Source organism: Scophthalmus maximus, chromosome 4 (assembly GCF_022379125.1).
Source record: "Scophthalmus maximus strain ysfricsl-2021 chromosome 4, ASM2237912v1, whole genome shotgun sequence".
NCBI lineage: Eukaryota > Metazoa > Chordata > Actinopteri > Pleuronectiformes > Scophthalmidae > Scophthalmus > Scophthalmus maximus.
Genome location: NC_061518.1, coordinates 5,385,305 through 5,404,064, shown reverse-complemented (window position 1 = coordinate 5,404,064; position 18,760 = coordinate 5,385,305). Strand labels below are relative to the sequence as shown.

Genomic DNA, 18,760 nt, shown 5'->3' with positions numbered 1-18,760 from the left:
TCACAATATGTATATTGATACATTACAGTAAGTGCATTCAATAAAAAAAAGATTAGAAAACAAAAAAAAATAACAATTTAACAAATAAATGAAAAATATATAATGTATCACACAGTGGGGAACAGAGTTCAATATCTAATTCAGTGGGATTTAAAAAAAATAATGCTGAATAATTTTCAACCACATCAACCTGAAAAAGAAGAAAAAAATGCCAATTCATTTAATAGCCACTAAGTTATGTTGTATGGACCTGGATTGTTCTGTAATAAATATAGAATTTGTTCTTATTGTGATCATTTAATATATTGATACAGTTTGACAAAATGATCTTTTGAGAGATTTATTACACTTGCAATTACAGCTGTATACAAAAGTGTAGGCAAACAAATTGTATATTTTGTTGATGTCAACTAACATTGCAGATGTTACTGACAAGCCTTGATGGTAAAGCTCTGAATATCAAAAGTTAATGATGAATATGAATATCAACATCACACACAGGTGAGGCGTGAGGCACGCATACTCCCTGATGCTTCAAGAATGTAACTTACAATGGAATAATGAAGTTTGCTATAGAGCCTAACAGCATATTGACTCCTGCGAACATTTAATTCGACCCAGGTCTCTGTCACACTGATAAAAGCCTGGTGAAGTGTGATTGGCAGAGTAATTAGCTTGCAGCTACCGTGCATCTGTATCACAGGATGACGAAACGGTTTGACACGCAGGGCTCATACAGCTCTTACAAATCAACTCCTCTCAGTCTGTCTGAAGCAAAATATATATAGTGGCCAACAAATCCAAGTTACTAATGGAGCAAACACATTAGTAAGCGAATAAAGATTTATGTTAGGAAGAATCCATGTCTAAAATACTTGCAAATTTTGTTATTTTACCAGCAGATGTCGCCTTGTTTTTGCAAAAGTGTGTTGTAGCCTTTATATCTATGATTGTAACTCTGTACTACTTTTTATTTCAGCCTCCCAGTGCAATCCCTTTAATTAGCAATCTAATGACAATCAAGGAAAACAAAGGAAGCGGATATGGGGGTTACATACAGTATATACATATACACACATATAAATATATATATATATAATCTTGGAAAACTGGAAGTTTCCCTTTAATTAATTTAGAGCTGAGATGGTTCATATAAATGACATTTATAACAGCTTTAATTATTGCAAAGTTCTGCATCAGAATGTCCAGGTCAGTCTGAGTGACACTGTACGGTGGACGACTTACTATTAATATGAAGCGGTCACAAACATATGTGCGGGCCACAACACATGGAGATGGAATTGACGTTTATGTACGATACAATATTTTAATCATAATATGTTGTTGAGCGTCTTTTCCTGTGTCAGAGGAAGAGAGTTCTGTTGCTGTCACTCAATGAGACCACAGATCCCGCTGTCTGACAAACTGCAGCCATTCATTATGAGGAGGAGTTATTGAATGCACACAGACACACACACACACACCCACCCACCCACACACACCCACACACACACACACCCACACACACCCACACACACACCCACACACACACCATCATCATCATTCCCCTCAGGTTCAGGGGGGGACTGAGGAACCTCTTGTGCTCTCACTCGTCGCTTGGCTCAACATGGAGTTACTACACTTTGTGCTGGTCGCTGCAGTCACCGCCTGCACGGTGAAAGGTAGGTTAGGCTCCCCACCAACAGCAGCTCTACTTGTGAGTCCACTCACACACAACCCGCAGGATCTTTGCATTAGAGGGATCCCTCTTTTTTTCTTTTCCTGCAGCTGTTGCGTTTCATTTTTTCGCAATTTCCCTGCATCGCACTGGATCGAATTGACCAAACACTGACTTTGGGAACATTGTCGTTCTTTGATCCTAATTTTTGTCACCTGTCTTCACTATATGTAGGATAAATATAAACAAACAGAAAGTTAAAAAAGTATTGTATTGTTTTATCTATCTATCTATCTATCTATCTATATCTATCTATCTATCTATCTATCTATCTATCTATCTATCTATCTATCTATATATATCTATTTATCTATATTTATCTATCTATCTATCCATCTCCACCTCCCCTCTATCAATCTATTTATTTATCTATCTATTTATCTATTTGTCTATTTATCTATCTATTTCTCTATCTGTCTGTCTGTCTGTCTGTCTATCTATCTATCTATCTGTCCATCTGAAAGCTAACAAGAGTCAAACACTCAAGCGATTTCGATCATGTACAAACTATAGAATGTGGTCTAAATCCGTAATAAAGTAAATAACAACAATTGCATTTCCATTAGATGCATCTTGGTTTCATGCTTGTGGGAAAATCTTGAATCTAACTTTGAAGCTTTGAAGTCAAAGTTTCTATATTTTAGCAGGATACTGTTGTTTTTCAGCTCAGGTTTCATCAGAAAGTCTAATTTGCTCCTTAAAGTGACCGGAGTCTGCGCGTGATTAGCTGAGACGCATTGAGTTTCAAGGAGGAAAAGCTACTAAAAGCAAAAGTGGTCTGGTGTTGAATTTAAAGCTGCAATGTCCAGTTTCAATTCTTATTCCTCAAAGCAAAGTGGAAAGTAGAAATAAAGTCTAATACAAAGCAAACTTCACAGCGGAGAATTCCAGCTATACCTTTCTCATATGTCATCAGCTTTTTACGGATATTTGTCAGTGTCAGCTTTTTGTGACTTTTGTTGTGGACCATGATATGACAGGGCGTGTTTGACACAGACACTCTCAGAAAGATTGCAGTCATGAAAGTCAGTTTCATGACTGTAACGGGGGACAAAAACAAAAGTCGGAAGGTCGATGACCTATTTTTTATTTGCATGGTTTTATTTCTAACTTTTTACTCTTCTTCAACTCTTTGTACCAATTTTGGCCCTAAATGTGCCGTATGGAGTGTTCTGAAATGTCTGGGCAGTTAGCTCGACACTTGGCCTGACTTTGGGTCAACAGTTACCAAATCCAACAGTGAGTGGGAAACCAGATGTTCTACAAACATCATGACAGGCGTCCCAAGGGGGTCTGCGTGTTCTGTGGGTCACGTAGACCGATGGATGATAAGGGGGTAAAGGTGTGAACGAACTGCATATGATTTGATCCGTCCCCGGTCTATGTGTGAAGACCTATGTTGAGATTAAAGGTCCGACTGAGACTGCATTCTCGAGTCTCTCTTCTGGATAACTCCAACCACAATAACATGCACAGAAAAAAATAGACGTATGATGATTTCATGACGATTAGATCATTGATTTGATGCCAGGTCTCATGCTAAGTGCAAGTGGAATCGTGCTGCGTGTTATGTGTGCTTCTTGCAGCTTGCAAACCGTCGCTCTGACTGCGATGTCTCTTGCACCAGAAGTGACCGGCCAACTTCTCCATTCAAAGAGCTTGACTGAAAAAGGAGAAAGCGGACAAAGGTTTCTATGTGAAAACCAGAGGAACCTCTGTTCTCCTTTTGCCTTTCACACCGCGTTGCACAACGACAGATGTTTCAGCGGCTGTATGTCTGAATTCCTTACCCAGCTGCTTCCTGTATGAAAACCATGCATGTTTTAAAATACTGACCTTTTAAATCATAATTACTTCTTAATGCCTTCTAATCAGTTTTAATAAAATCTGCTCTGAATTTTCTTTGGGGCAAATTGACGTAATGGTGATCGCTCGGGCTCTTCAGTGTGCACTTCACAGGCACTTGTTAATTGAGGGAAGTGTAAAAAGGCGGATTAGTTTTATTGTTCCGTCGCTCTGACGACAGTATTAGTGCCGTTACATTTGATTAAGAGCTTGAAAGGTTTTCTCCCTTTTCCGTTTACGGCTCCCAGCAACACAGAAATGTTCCTTATGTGGTCTGATGAGACCGTAAATTTACTGAGATGACTATACTCATTCTCTGAGACTGAAATTTGATTATGGCCGGGTTGGGAGGAGGGGGCGGATCCACATGGGATTTGGAAATGGACAAAGATATTCTTTCAGTGATTTTTTTTATTTTCATGGAAGAACTGGATGTTACAGCCCTAAAACAAGCAGCTCGCTGCCAAAGCGTCAAGATAATGTGCTTGTCATTTAGGTGGTTTAGGGTAGTTGGGCTGTGGTCATTAGTGAAGTGAATACTGTACATGCTGCCAAATAGTGCTCCGTAACTCAAGAGGGGAGACGAGAGCGTGTTAAAATGAGGGTCAGGTCTGATTTGAGATCTCACAGTGCGATGACTCCAGTCCAGCTATTGTGTTTGGATGATTGCCTATGTTTCACAAGCCATCACTCTCTTAGAATACGCCATCATTTAAGTAAAATATCTGGTGAGGGCGGCATGGTGTTGTGGTGGTTAGCACTGTCACAGCAAGAAGGTTCTTGGTTCGAACCCTTGTTTTTGGGTACTCGTTTACTAATTGTACTCTTCGTGACCACAGGTATGGATGTGAGAGTGAATGGTTGTGTGTCTTCTGTCCCTGTGATTGGCTGGCGACCTGTCCAGAGCGTAGCCCCGCCCAATGTCAGTTGTGATTGGCTCCAGCCGCCCCTTACAGGATAAAGCGGTCTAGGTAATGAGGTAATGAATGGCTCTACCAGGTGAATATTGTGGAGCACTTAGCAATTAAAGAGCAAGACGTACCAGACTCAAAGGATTATGACTATTGGGACATTATTTGGGTGGAGTCAATCACAATCTCAAATGAATGCGTATTACCTGTTATTTTGTTTGTTTGGTTTGTTGCTTTACTTTTCAGCAGGAGTACACAAAAACTGCTGAATTGATTTCAATGAAACTTGCTGGAAGGACGGGACACGGGCCAAGAGAGAACCCATTACATTTTGGCGCTGATCCAGACAAAGGGGATTTCAAAAAAATATTCTCTACTAATATTAATGGGTGTGTGAGATTTGGAGCAGCTTGATTGAATTTACTGCAAGGGGACAGTCGGTCCTTGGCGGAGGTTCTGTACTGTACGCGCTCTGCCATTGCAGTTTTCTGAAGCGCTTCTAAAAGAAAGGATATTTTTTAACCGTCCAGGTTTCTCTTTCTGCTGTAGTTTCTCATCAGGGGGCGAACCAGCGCAGACTGTACCAGGACCTGATGACTGGATACAACTCACTGGAGAGACCAGTGTCCGATGACACGCAAGTGCTCACCGTCAATTTCGGCCTCAGCCTCATGCAGATCATGGATGTGGTATGTAATGTTAATAATGGCTCCACACACATACCTGCAGAAATCCAAACAATTATCTTTTCCCATGGTTCAGGATTTTCCTTTTGTGGTATTGGTAGTATTGGAAGAGTCGGAGCTAACACTTATTTTGTCTGATTGTTTCGTATAATATCTGGGTTTGAATGTATTCAAGTCATGAATTCAAACTGTAATTAATGAGGAAAGAGTAAGCACAACTGATGAAAGAACACAAGACAAAGAATAAGCTTTTCTGCATAGAAGCTCCCCCAGCATCATCATTTGTTCTATTTTTTACACTTGATAATAGTGTTTCTTTTCTGACAGGATGAGAAGAACCAGGTTTTGACAACCAACATTTGGCTACAACTGGTAAGACTTTCCCCCGTGCATTTGTCTGTGCAAGTCACTAAAAAGCTTGGATTTATTACTTTAATAATAAATCCCTATCTGGGCGGCACGATATGACAATTTTGTGTGAACTCCCTTAAATTCTGTCTCGCATGTTTCCGGTATTCAGGCGAAGCTAAGACATCCAGCCGCCGATCACCGCTTCATGTTTATTGTTCCGACGCGAGAATTGCATCCATGTCCTCATCAAACTGTCCGGCAAAAGACGGTGAATAAAGATTTTTGCCCCTAAATGTCAAACTTATCTTAAACCTCAGCCTTTAGCCTTCTAATGCGGAATAAATTGTCTTCAAAACGTCTTCATCGAGTCAACCGGTATACCCAGCAGTTCCATCTTCCGTCCTCCGCAGGAGCAATGGGCTCCTTTCTCCCCCGTGCAGCGGCATGAAGTGTATGAACACAGATGTTTTTATCGCAGCCTGTCCATCGTGTGACACTAGTTCCCACCGCCGCTGCACCGTCAGCAAGCTGCGCCACGGCGGTTCTGGTCTGCTTTAAATCACCGTGTGGAATCGCGGCAGGAGAATTGACTTCGGCCCCCGAGGTATCTACTGTCTGTCAGCGACGATCTAGAGTTTGTTGGCTCAGTGTTCTGACTGCAGGAATAAAAGTTTATATCTCCTAAAGATGCGTTCGTCTCTGAAGGACACTTTGAGTATGATGTTTTTTCCCGGGATTGCGTCGGAATGAGTTCCAAATGCACTGACATTCTGTGGCATTCAGTAAAATAAGGACACGCATAAGTGAGTGTCTTCAGTTTTTCCTGCAATGATAAATTACCGTGTAGTATTTGTAAAAGCACATTACGCCTCTGTTTTTACCACGGTGCCCCATGTGCCAACATATCACAAGTGCAAATTCGAGGATTTTCAACAAGCCACACTGGTGCATCCGGAAGGCCGCACACCCAGAGAAGCAATCCAGTGTATGCGGTATATCCCGTGCAGGGAGGAATGCACCATTGAACAGTTGCATGGCTCAACACCGGAGTCCTTACTGCGAGGCTCAGCAGTTGAGCCACACATGAAGGATAAGGAGCATTCTTTCAATGATAAGTAGAGACGGGGAGCACAGGCGGTTGGAGTGATGGAGGCCAAAAGGTCAAAAGGCCTTTCTTCACACCTGGCATTAGCATGTGTCAATAGATTGCTCGTAGCTGGAAATGGCAAAATAAAACAACAAAAATATACCTTGAACAGCAGGAAACCATGATTTAGTCATGGTTTCCTGCTGTGACAGGGCTCTTCCCTGACTAAATGGCCCTTATCTGCCAGAGGAAAGACATTTTTATCTTCCTTGGAATGATACAAAATCTTATTCCGCCTTAAATGCAGCCATAGACTTGTATATAAAAATGAAGCCAATGCGGTCTACGAAAAATAACAAGTATGTTATGTTTTGATTATCCCACAGTTCTGGGACGATCATTACCTGAAGTGGGACCCGGTGGAGTATCCCGGTGTGACCAATGTGAGATTTCCCGACCATCTCATATGGAAGCCGGACATTCTGCTCTACAACAGGTAAGCATTGTGGGCTGAAGCCAGCCGATCTGCTGGATGCGGCACTGTAATGGGATACACGTGGTTTCACATGGACGTTTGAGGGGCGTTTATTACCAGCAAGTTAAAAAAGCAGAATAACCTGGCAAAGTATCCATATTTGAACGTCAATAGAGGTTAATCAGGAATGTTGAATTTAATGAAGTTCTCTTGGGCAAGCAGGTTTTTTCAGGCGGAAGATAACACTTCAAGGTGAGTGGTGCTCCGCAGATTAAAGATATGCAGCCGGTCTTTGGAGCAATAAATCATTCAGACAAATGAATAAACTTGTGCGAGGAAGACGGGAGAAAGAAGAACATTTTATCATAATGTCCCTCATGGTAAATGGTCAAAGGGATCACCAATAATCAATCTTCACATGAAAGATTCTAACAAATCCCATCAGATGCACTCTGCTCCCCCATCAGCTAATGAGGAGGAGAAGCATTGTGCTTCATTTGTCCATCGCACCGCTGAGTAAAGCTTTGAATGAGTTTTTTTTTATCTCCTCCTTTTTTTTTAAGGAGAACTGTTTCAACTCCAACTCAACCCGGCCTCCCTCTCCAGGGAGTTCATTTAGAGGGCGCGAATTGTGGGGGGCAGGAGAGAACGGGGGGGACCACTGAATTGCCATGCCCAGGGTGAACGTCGCATCTGTTGTGACTCCCCGTGCGCCGTGCACCTGCTGCAATAAATTAGAGCAATATTTGTATTTTTCCACCGTATCTGCCGCCCTCGCTGCTTGTGGCTGAATGTTGCATCCTCATAGTTAATGGGGCCCTCCTGAAAAAAAGGTTGTATCACTGTATGAATTTATCGTGGTGTTTTCTCACCACGGAACTCGGCAGTAAATACTGACGTACAGTTCCATGTTCTCCACAGTGCGGAAGAGAGATTTGATGCCACGTTCCACACCAACATTTTGGTCAACCACTCGGGTTCCTGTAACTACATTCCTCCTGGTAAGAATCATAATCTCACTCGGCACTCACACATAGAGGATATGATGTAGTAGAAAATCAGATGTTCACTCACGGGAATTATTAGATGCTAGATCATTGCGCCTCTGGGATTTTTACAACTTGACATATTTAGAAAATGGCCACCGATGATAAACGCCAGTGATAAACAGTTGCACTGAAACTGAATTGCACAATATTCTTTTCCCCAAATTACATTTCCTGTGTCCTGTGTAAGAAGAATAAAATTCACAACTGAAAGAGGCAAATTTCAGCTTGTATCTTATTTTCATTGAACTTAAGTTTTTCATTTCATGGTTGCCTCACCTATGTTTGCATTAAACAGAATACCATTAGCCATCTCTGTCATTATTTATTCCATACAGCCAATGAAATGGCTTTGTTTTAAACCATAGTGTGCATGGACATGTGTGTTTCACATAACCAGGCAGAAGGCACAATAAACACATGACGCATAATCAAAAATGAGAGCACCTCGCCATGGGGAGGTGACCTCGGACCTCTGGAGGCCGCTGTGAAGAGCTGATGGGTAAAACAGGTGTGTGGGTGGGTGGGGAACAGCAGGCGGGGGAAACGTTAACAGATGTTGTGACAGAAGAACACCTACATCAGTATTCTTTATTTCGCCAAATTAAGATTAACTCCTGTTGCTGTAAACCCTTATTTCCTAATGGGGAAAAATGACCCGCGCTTGGATGCTGGAAATCTATTTTATTGTAAGAGGAAATAAAACACTGTCGACCAATGGGCCTGTTTCTCAAGCCAGCATGTAAAAATGCAGAAAGAACGGCTCATGCTTTGCAATATTTGTTGTTTGCGTGACTTGATATATAAATGTGCATAAAATACAAGTAATGCCAGTGTATCATGTTCCCCTTTGATATAATAAAAACAGAATAGATCTTGTGTAAAGTTAAAGAATTGTATTTAAAGGGGGAGCCACTTTGAAAACATCATTTTTTTTGCTTCAACACGTGTCAAAAGTCAGCAAATAATAAAAACTATTAGAAATACAATAGACACTGCTCTAATTAAATTATTTTAGTTTAGTTGAGCTATGCTATATTTCTTGAGTTAAGTGCCGGAGATGAAATGTTCAAACCTGACAATCATTCTCATTTGGGGGCATTTTAAAAACAGTGTCAACAGAGTCAATGTTCTCACTCAACATGCATTCAAGGAGAAATTGACACTGACAAAGAAGTGTGCAGAGTTTATTTAGCTTTCTTTACGTGAGACCTACATGTGAGACTGAGCTCACAAGGCCCTAGAGACACGTCAACATCTGGAGAGAATGAGACAGAGGAGTTCACCTGACAGTGACCTTTCTAGGGCCTCAACCATTAACATCATCTTTCACAGGAAATAACACATCAGTCGTGTTATACGTACTGTTTAAAAGATGAAGAACATGTGAACCACTCAGGATGGTTTAATGCAAAATCTGAATTGCAACGGCACTTTCTTTGTTTTGAATGGGAATAAGGTATGTTTACTTCAAAGTGGCAACAGACAACGTTCGCGCCCCTAGTGGTGCCTGGTGGTATTACTGTTTGGTCACGCCGGAAAAGGACTCAGGCACTTTGGCGATTTCCTTGTTTCCATCATCGGCCAACTCAATATCCGCAGCCTGGCTGTGTTGCTTTAACCTCTACATGTTTTTAAATGGTCATATTCCACTGCTCCAAACACGTGACGCCATCGCTCGCTCATTGAGTTAGTGACAGTGATCGAGCCCCCCACTGACCCACTTCTGCCAGACCGTGTGGTCGTGAAAGATTGACGACGCTCTGTCTGTGAAACCGCCCGTCCTTTTGTAAATGCACATCGTCGCACACACATGCACATCTACGCATTGGGAACACATTGAAACAGAGGCCGTTCCTGCCAGAGCTGGTGATAACTTCTCTGCCTGGCAGGCTCTCCCCCACCCCCCCACCCCCCCATTCCTTTTTCCCCCTTACCATGCAAAAGCGTCAGCCTGCTTCACCTCAACATATTAATCAATACCAGCGTAAAGAGCTCCATCGCTGGATTTCTTCTGCATCGATTGCGTCTGTCACAAGCAAATTGCCTCGCGACTTTGTTCCAAATGAACCCACCATCAGATGCAATATTGGCGTAAAATTGCAATCCGCCACATGAGCTCGGCACAACTGCGTTAAATGAGCAAAGCCGCATGCAGATACGACCTTCCCAAGCCATCCCTTACATTCGTCTCCCTCATCGGGGTTCATTGCAGTAAGTAGGAGTCATTTCATTTGTCCGCTCCCCATCTCCTCTCATTCGCTGGTGACGTTTTATCATCTTCACGGCACCGAGGCAGAGAGGGAAACTCGTTTACTGACAAAACCTCATATCTTGCCTCTGATGAATTGGATGACCGTCCAATTTCACCCAATTGTCATATTGGAATTTTTATTTTTTTCAAACTTTCATTAGGATGTATGGCACTTGGACTCCAACTCTTCTCAGATCAATGCCTCTCCCAGTCGGTTATTACTGAGTACTTGAAAACAGTCTGTCAGGGCTTGAGCAATATCAATGAATCCATGTGTGTGTCTCTCTCCCCAGTCGCCTCCTGCAGATGAAGTACATCGCATGTCAAAGTCTGGTCTTTTCATGTTTCACACCACAACAGGGATCTTCAAGAGCACTTGCCGCATCGATGTGCGCTGGTTCCCTTTCGACATCCAGAAATGTGAACTGAAGTTTGGCTCCTGGACGTACGGGGGCTGGTCTCTGGACTTGAAGCTGTTGGAGGCCGACACCAGCAGCTACGTCGCTAATGGAGAGTGGGATCTTGTCGGTAAGACGGACCAGTGGCCCGTGGAGTGCAGCGGGAATTGATTTGACTGAGGCGGGGGAATAACAGGTCTGTAACCCTTTCACTCCAATTCGAGATTGTGATTCATTTGCCTCACAGAGGTTGTCGGACAGAAGAACGAGCGATCCTACGTGTGCTGCGAGGAGCCGTACCCTGACGTGACCTTCACCATTGTGATGCGGCGACGGACGCTCTACTATGGCCTCCACCTGCTCATCCCGTGTGTCCTGATCTCCACTCTGGCCCTGCTCGTCTTCCTCCTACCTGCTGACTCTGGGGAGAAGATCTCACTGGGTCAGTGGTAGACACTCACACACTCACACACACACACACACACACACAAACTCACACGAATACCAGCAAATGCATGTATTTCTCTTTGCTCTTCTCTATGTACCTCGGTTGCACATTAATCAGATACTCTACATCATCCATACATTTTCTTTCATCTTGCTCTATGAGATGGTTTCAGCTGTAAAAAGGAGTTTGGCAGACCGCCTTTGAACGGCTCTGTGACCTGCCTTCAATGCACTTCTCAGTCAATATTCCATGCTGCTGTTGCGCTGGTGAATAGAATCATGCTCAGTTGGAACAAGGTGTAGAAATGGATGGATGGATGGATGGATGGATGGACGGAAGGATGGACAGAAACTCCCAAACTGGCAAATTAGCAGGTATCAGGCACACAACACACCTTAGAAAATATACAAATATAAGAAATAAAAAATTTAGAAAGTATAAGAACTGCAAAACTATACAATTATAAGAAATATAAATAAAAAGAACATATATATTATATATAGATATTAGTGCAAGTATGGGCTTTTTTTTATACCTGGACTGTGCATAGAACATGGCAGCATGAAGGTGCAAAGGTCCCAAGGATACATTCACCTCCCAACTGTCAGTTACAGTAATCCCAAAATGTTTTATGTCACCATTACTATAAAAAATGACATGACCATTGAAACCCTGCATGCATGCATCTATGAGATTTCTAGCTTTCTTCAGCATAACTTTGGTTCCATGTGTATGTGACTCTAATCTACGTGTGGTAACTGTGTACTGCTAAAAAAAACGTGTTCTCAGTTCAACGAGAGCATCTGAGAGTGAAGGAGCTCATAATCAAGTCAAATCCGTTACAGCCTAATTGTTTTTTTGACACACAGCCAACCTTTCCATTTTTCTTCCATTTTTTCCTCCATCTGAAACAACATTGCCCATTAGTCTCCTGTGTAATTAGTCATTTTATGAAAAAAGCAAGTTTGTCACTTATCCTCTTCCTCTGTGGCCTTGTGGCGTAAGATGATGATCAGCACCAAGTGACTCACTAAACTGTCAGAGGAAGACTGTTGAATCTCTTCTTCAGCTGCTATAGTTGACTTGAATGTTTCATGCGTAAACTACACAGGCTTTGTGTGGACAGTGTGTGTGTGTGTGTGTGTTGTTGTGAATTGGTGGGGGGAGTTGGAAGAGTCGGAAGCGTTGATTTATGCAGCATGTGCCTACTGCAAATCACTCGAGCCCTGCGTTGCAGTCGGACTCCCTCATTAACAGAGCAGTGCTTTAGAGCCAGATGTGCTGGCACATGTGTGTGTTTGTTCCTTGTGATGGGAGTGAGAACTGCACATGATGTGGAGTTTGAACATGTGAAGACTCATGAAGATCTTTCGTGTACACGTGTTTTTGTGTGCGTGTGTGTGTGTGCGTGTGCGTGTGTGATCTATTGTATATTAAGTCAGTATATCAACCCAGCTACGAATTGCCCTTATTATTCAAGAAAGGTGAAAACCTTCCTTGAGAAATGTGTTTTTTCGTGGCATCGTGTCAGCCCCCGGATTTAATTTCAATAAATAAAACCGAGCTGTCCTGCGAATTATGATTTGTAAAATGCAGAAGTGGATCAACAGGAATATCATTACTGTGTGTGTGTGTGTGTGTGTGTGTGTGTGTGTGTGTGTGTTTATAAATCTTAACTCCCTGCCTCTGCATTTTGCATTCATTCACTTATTAGCATGTACAGTGAGTGTCGGAAAAAGATTCTAATGATATGTGATTCATCAGCAATACTGGAATTACATGTTATGGATTTTTATTCATTTTTTAAAGGTTTGGCTCATTACAAATCACAAAGCAAAAATGTGTTCTCCCATCTGGCATTTAGCAATGCATATAATAATAATAACAATCATTCTAGAAACTATTATTAGTATTTTATACTAATGGAATAAATAAATTAGTTCCTATATAGTTACAGGTGTTGGCAGTGAAGTGTTTGGGATTATCTTAAAGTCTTGTTTAACTTTTTATTTTTTGCAAGATTACTTAATTTTGGAGTCAGTTTAAAATTGAATGTTAGATATGCTCCAATTTACATTCTACGTAATCACACTTCAGCAAAATAACAAGATTCTGGTTTTGTTGGTTGTTGTTTTTTCAACCATTCCTGGATTGTCAAAGTAGAGGAAGACAACATCCAACACCCAGAACCCAACCACTTTTAAGTATTTTTCAGAATTGTCAAACGTAAATCGGATTACATGTACAGTCTGAGGTGACCTGATACACGATGAGCTTTAACAGCTGCGCAGTTCCGATTTTGGGGGGATTTCCACCCTAGTTTTGCTGCCGTGCAGTCTCCCATTGTTGATCAGCAACATGAAATCTGAAACCAGGCATTAGCAAAAGAATATAAGGCATCCCAAATGCGTGGATTGAATTTGAGGACAAAATGGGAACAACAGAATAGACTTGAGTCCAGTGCAATATAGAACAACGGATGTACACAATGCTCATATTTTGCTGTGAAGCACTAACGCAGGTTTGGTTATTTTCCCTCCCAGGCATCACCGTCCTGCTCTCCCTGACCGTCTTCATGCTGATCGTTGCGGAGATCATGCCTGCCACATCGGAGTCGGTGCCTTTGATAGGTAAACCAGGCTGCGGTTAAAGGCAGTCGCTATGGGTGTCGACTACTATCAGTTGACGGGACACGGGTCAAAAACGTCATTTTTCATCTGCGCTTTTCACATCACAGTGTTACTACGTCTAAGCAGCTGTCCAGCATTTAGCACTCCAGTACTTATTTTATCCAGTGATCTGAGTCACCACCTTTGACAACGGTGAAATAAAGAAGTAGCTTTTTTTGCATTTCCTTTGCCCACTTGGACTGTGACCTGGCCTTTTCCCTCATGCCTAGACTTTTAACTTCATTTGAACTTTTGCATCAGTTCTCGATCTTCTCCTCTTGTTTTCCTCTTTGCCCAGCTCAGTACTTTGCCACCACCATGGTCATTGTCGGTTTCTCGATAATTGCTACAGTTCTGGTCTTGCGGTATCACCACCACGACCCCAGCGGCGGCAAGATGCCAAAATGGGTGAGTCTCGTTTCCTGTTACTCATTGTGTCTGCAACTTATTCCCTGATCTCATTAACACAACTTTAGTCAATTGTTTCTCAGACACATCACAAAACTGTGGAGTGCATCCTGACTCTCATGATAAATGGTGAATATTTTCTTTCATTATGTAACTTTTTTTCCAATGTTATGCTGCATTTTGTTTCACTTACAGTAGTTTATTAAAATGACGGAGTGTTAGTTACTGTGTCTGAGTCTGGTCAGTGTTTCGTTAATAAGATTCTTGCACAATGAGGTGTTCTGATATCTTATATTATCCTATTTTTTTTTGTCCTGAAACATAAACTGTTAAGTTTGAAGGTTTCCTGATACAGGATGCAATGGACACCCGACGTCCAATAAGAAACTGGTATTTTCTGGGTCCATGGTAGAATCAGAGTGACCTCTGTGAAAAGTTGAGCTGCTTATGACCAAAACAGATTAGGAAGAAGACCGACTGTATGTTCTTTCTCCTCCCCCCCCCCAAATAAATCGATTGCATTCCTTATTCATTGGTGTTTGATCCCAAAGACCCGTGTGATCCTGCTGAACTGGTGCGCCTGGTTCCTGCGCATGAAGCGGCCGGGTGAGGGTCGAGTGCGCTCCGCCTGTCACGACAAAGCTCCCCGGAGCAGCCTGACCAGCACGGAGCTCAATGCCAGCACGACAGCCTCCCAATCCACCAACGGCGCCACGCTCCACATCGGCGTCCGCGGCCCGGAGAGCATTCGCGGCTCCGCGGCCGCCAAGTCGCCCGACTCCGGTGCCCAGTGTGGACGGCTGCCCGGGCGAGCAGGTGAGGAGGAGATGCTCCTCCCCACGTGTCAGAGCCCATTGTTGGGGGGCGTGGAACCGGAGCTAGCCAAGATCCTGGATGAGGTGCGCTACATCGCCAAACGCTTCCACGACCAAGACGAGGACGTGTCAGTGTGCAACGAGTGGAAATTTGCTGCGGCTGTTATTGACAGGCTTTGTCTCATGGCTTTCTCAATCTTTACAATCCTCTGCACCATCGGAATCCTCATGTCAGCACCCAACTTTGTCGAGGCCATTTCTAAAGACTTTTTCACTTGAGGGCAATTTGGAAACGATAGGAGGGCACATACCTGCGCCAAGGCTAACACTCTGTCTCTTAAGGAAGGGGGGGGGGGGGGGGGGGGGTATCCTGCTTATCCTAAATGTATTGGGTTGTTTCTCGGGTCACGCCCCGCCCCTCACAACATTTCATGGAAATCGGTTCTGTAGTTTTTGCGTCATCCTGTTAACTAACTAACTAACTAACTAACTAACAGACAAACGAAGGATTGATGAAAACACAATCTCCTTGGCGGAGGTAATAAATATCTGAGGGCAGTAATTTGGACACAGTAAAGTTGGGAGTTGCACATAACTAAACATTTAATCAAACAAAGGACCTAAGGCGTAGATAAGCCTTGCTTTTTGATTTGTCTTTTGTATAATTCAACCTAATACTATACTGCAAGTTAACTGTTGTATTGTTTTAAAATGACTGAAAAGTTATGACACTACAGAACTGATGGAATGACAAAGAATGCAAATGTAATTTCTTATGTGATGTCACCTGTGTATTCATTAATGGCTCTGCAGAAGATACTTAATACATTCTATATTGTATTGAAGTTGTATCACATTTATACTCTTATCACAATATAATCTTTGATGTTGTAAAATGCCTTTCTGAAATTATGTTTTATTAGTACCATAAGCATAACCATAAACATAAATTTTAACATGTTCTCATTTGGTTTTACTTATTTTTATCATATATATATATATATATATTTTTTTTTTAATTAAAGGTCCCCTATTATGAAAATTACTACTTTTCATGTTTTTTTTACCCTAAATATGTGTTAACGGACCCCCCCAAAAGTCCATCCCCTCTCTCTTTTTGTGCTCGTGTGCTCAACAGAGCTGTTAAGCTCGCAGCGCATCGTTACGTCACGTTGCTCCTCAGCCTGGCCTCAGCTCCTCCTCCAGGTAGTGTCACACACCCGGAGCTCGTGTGGTTCACGCCCACTGAAACCTGCTAAACGTATCTCGCCGCGGCCATGTTTCCATTTCCTGTTGTTGGTTGCATAAACGGACACAGAAGTGTCCACATTCTGCATTAGCGCCGCAGCTGATGTTGTAGAGCACATACTATTGATGGACGGGCCGATTGAATAAAGCATGACTGAACGCCACTTTATTATTTAGAGTTATAGCGGTAATCTGGCCCTGCACTCGTGCTTTCATTTAGCTTTTTGTAAAAACTTCATACCGTGAAAGCCGTGAACACAGTGTCTGTATTCGCTCAGTGTAAACAAAGGGGCGAGGCCCCAGAAAGACTAGGCCACATCCACTTCCTGAGAGGGGTGAAACCAGCCGAAGTTCATTGACATACAAGCAACAGACACAGAAACAGCTCACCCAGAGAAAGGCTGAGATAGAGGGCTTCAGAGGGCTTTAGAGGTTTCACAGCATGAGGGACTTGAGGGGTATTTTAAGAAGGAAACTTCGAAGACATGTTTTGGGGACCTCAGAAATCAAATATAAACGTGTTAAAAGGGGTAAAATAGTGGATCTTTAAAGAATGAATGAGGTCAAAATAATGTTTTTTTTATGTCAGGTAATTTGAATTAATTTTTTTATTTTTCTATTTTCTTTATTTTTTTAAGTAAACATATGTACTGTGACATTTAACAAATAAACGTATCTTTTGTATTTTTAATGGGCCATCATATCATTTGTTTTTTTATGCTTCAAAAGTACACTGCTGCTCACACCACATGTAAATACTGAAAATGATCAGCTCAACTCCTTCTATTTTAGTGCACATTCACATTGACATAATGTAAACATAACAACCCAAACCCCCAAACTCTTCCAGATTGATAAAATGCAAAAGCAATGCAATGCAACATTTAGGCGACGTCATGTTAAAACATGTGATTTAAAGGGACAGCGCCGCCACGCATGAATGGCCAAATTAGGAATAAACGCAGCATTGTGTTATTTAGTGGAGACATAAAATATGTTCAAAATTATCATTTTATTCAGTGAAAAAAACCTAGTGACTAATTAAAAAAACAAAACATTTAAGGGGGGGGTGAAAAAAATCATAGTCTCTAACCTGATACAAAAGGGTTGATCATCATGAAGGAGGCAACACATGAAAACACACAGTCTGCTTGGAAATAAATCAATGGAAAGTAGGCTACACCATCTTGTAATTAATAAGAAATAACAGGAATAATAGTTATATTTTTTTGCCTATGAACTGTTCCACACTTTCTGTCCAGTGGATGGCGATAATGATTCTATACGATAGTTTGCCAACCGTCAATAAAACGCAAAGAAGAAACGGACGGAACCTTTAATCCGCAGCCGTTGTTTTTTTCCGGATGGAACTTTTTGTGCCGCCACGCACTCGTGTGCGACATTGTTATTCCTCCGGCTGGAAACTCATTTGGGCTGGTACGGTGCGGTGGCACAGCGGCATGAGTTCAGGTTCGAACTCGGACTTTTAAGTCGTATTGTTCTTTGGTTGGCAGAATGTGGGACGCGTTGCTGCGGTGGTGCGTTGACCAGCTCCACCAGCAGTTTGGGCTGGAGGCGTGCGACGACATCGTCAAGTAAGAAAACGAGTCGAATCCGACACCTTTCCGCCAACACAACATGCTAATGTCGGACAAGCTAACTGTGCTGCTGTGACGCAATACGTTTTTACAATAATGAGAAAAATGAATCGTCTGCGTATATACATGGCGTCAATCAACGTAATATGTGCGGGTTGAATTAATACCCCCCCCCCCCCATACTGTACAGCTAAATACGTTTGTCACTATAGCTGCTCACCTGGTCTGACAGGTGTGTTGATTCAATGTGTATTCTCTAATCTACCAAACTATAAAATCCTACTTCATGAGTTGACACATATCCTGCATGATTCAGTTCAATTCATCTTTATTTCAGACTCACATGGGGCTCCATGGCAACCATAAAACACAGTAATGGGGTAAAAAAAAAATGGAGGAATAAAAGAAATAGATAACAATAATAATCCTACGATATTCAATACAAACCACAACACATTCAACACAAGACATGGTGGGGGAGTAGGCCGTTACTCCAGTGTTTTGCGAAGCTTGGATGAACACCGATTGAAGACAGACCCGGGGCTGCTGGGCCCATTGAAGTATCTTCAATAGTTTATTAAAAATCTCCTAGAAAATACATAATCGAGAATGTTTTTGAAGCAATACTTGAGAAAAGACACACTGGTTTAAAACAATAATTGCAGGAGAAGCGGATTAACGGGAAACTGGTAATGAAAAAGCGGTGTAATTTTTTTCTCTCCCTTAACATCATTATCAATTAATATCATCATCATCATCATCATGTCGTTAGCAATATCGTTA

The 18,760-nt window shown here is 42.1% G+C and overlaps 2 protein-coding genes across 3 annotated transcripts in view; both read left to right on the top strand.

Annotated features, from left to right (window-relative positions):
* The first annotated feature begins 1,142 nt into the window (after positions 1–1,142).
* On the top strand, positions 1,143–16,093 carry LOC118302088 (neuronal acetylcholine receptor subunit alpha-7-like). Its single transcript, XM_035627947.2, has 10 exons — positions 1,143–1,682; positions 5,044–5,183; positions 5,508–5,552; positions 7,005–7,114; positions 8,015–8,094; positions 10,754–10,921; positions 11,039–11,233; positions 13,783–13,869; positions 14,207–14,316; positions 14,868–16,093. The coding sequence occupies exons 1-10, from the start codon at positions 1,628–1,630 to the stop codon at positions 15,408–15,410; spliced, it is 1,533 nt and encodes a 510-aa protein (XP_035483840.2). The 5' UTR covers positions 1,143–1,627; the 3' UTR covers positions 15,411–16,093.
* A 1,685-nt stretch (positions 16,094–17,778) lies between these two features.
* Positions 17,779–18,760, top strand: part of trip4 (thyroid hormone receptor interactor 4) — a 65,104-nt gene continuing 64,122 nt past the window's right edge. The window contains exon 1 of one of the 2 annotated variants that reach the window (XM_035628703.2): positions 17,779–17,974. In XM_035628703.2, the coding sequence (XP_035484596.1) occupies positions 17,895–17,974 (80 nt within the window). In that variant the 5' untranslated portion in view covers positions 17,779–17,894. The remainder of the gene's footprint in view (positions 17,975–18,760) is intronic. The other variant, XM_047331639.1, reaches the window with a different exon arrangement.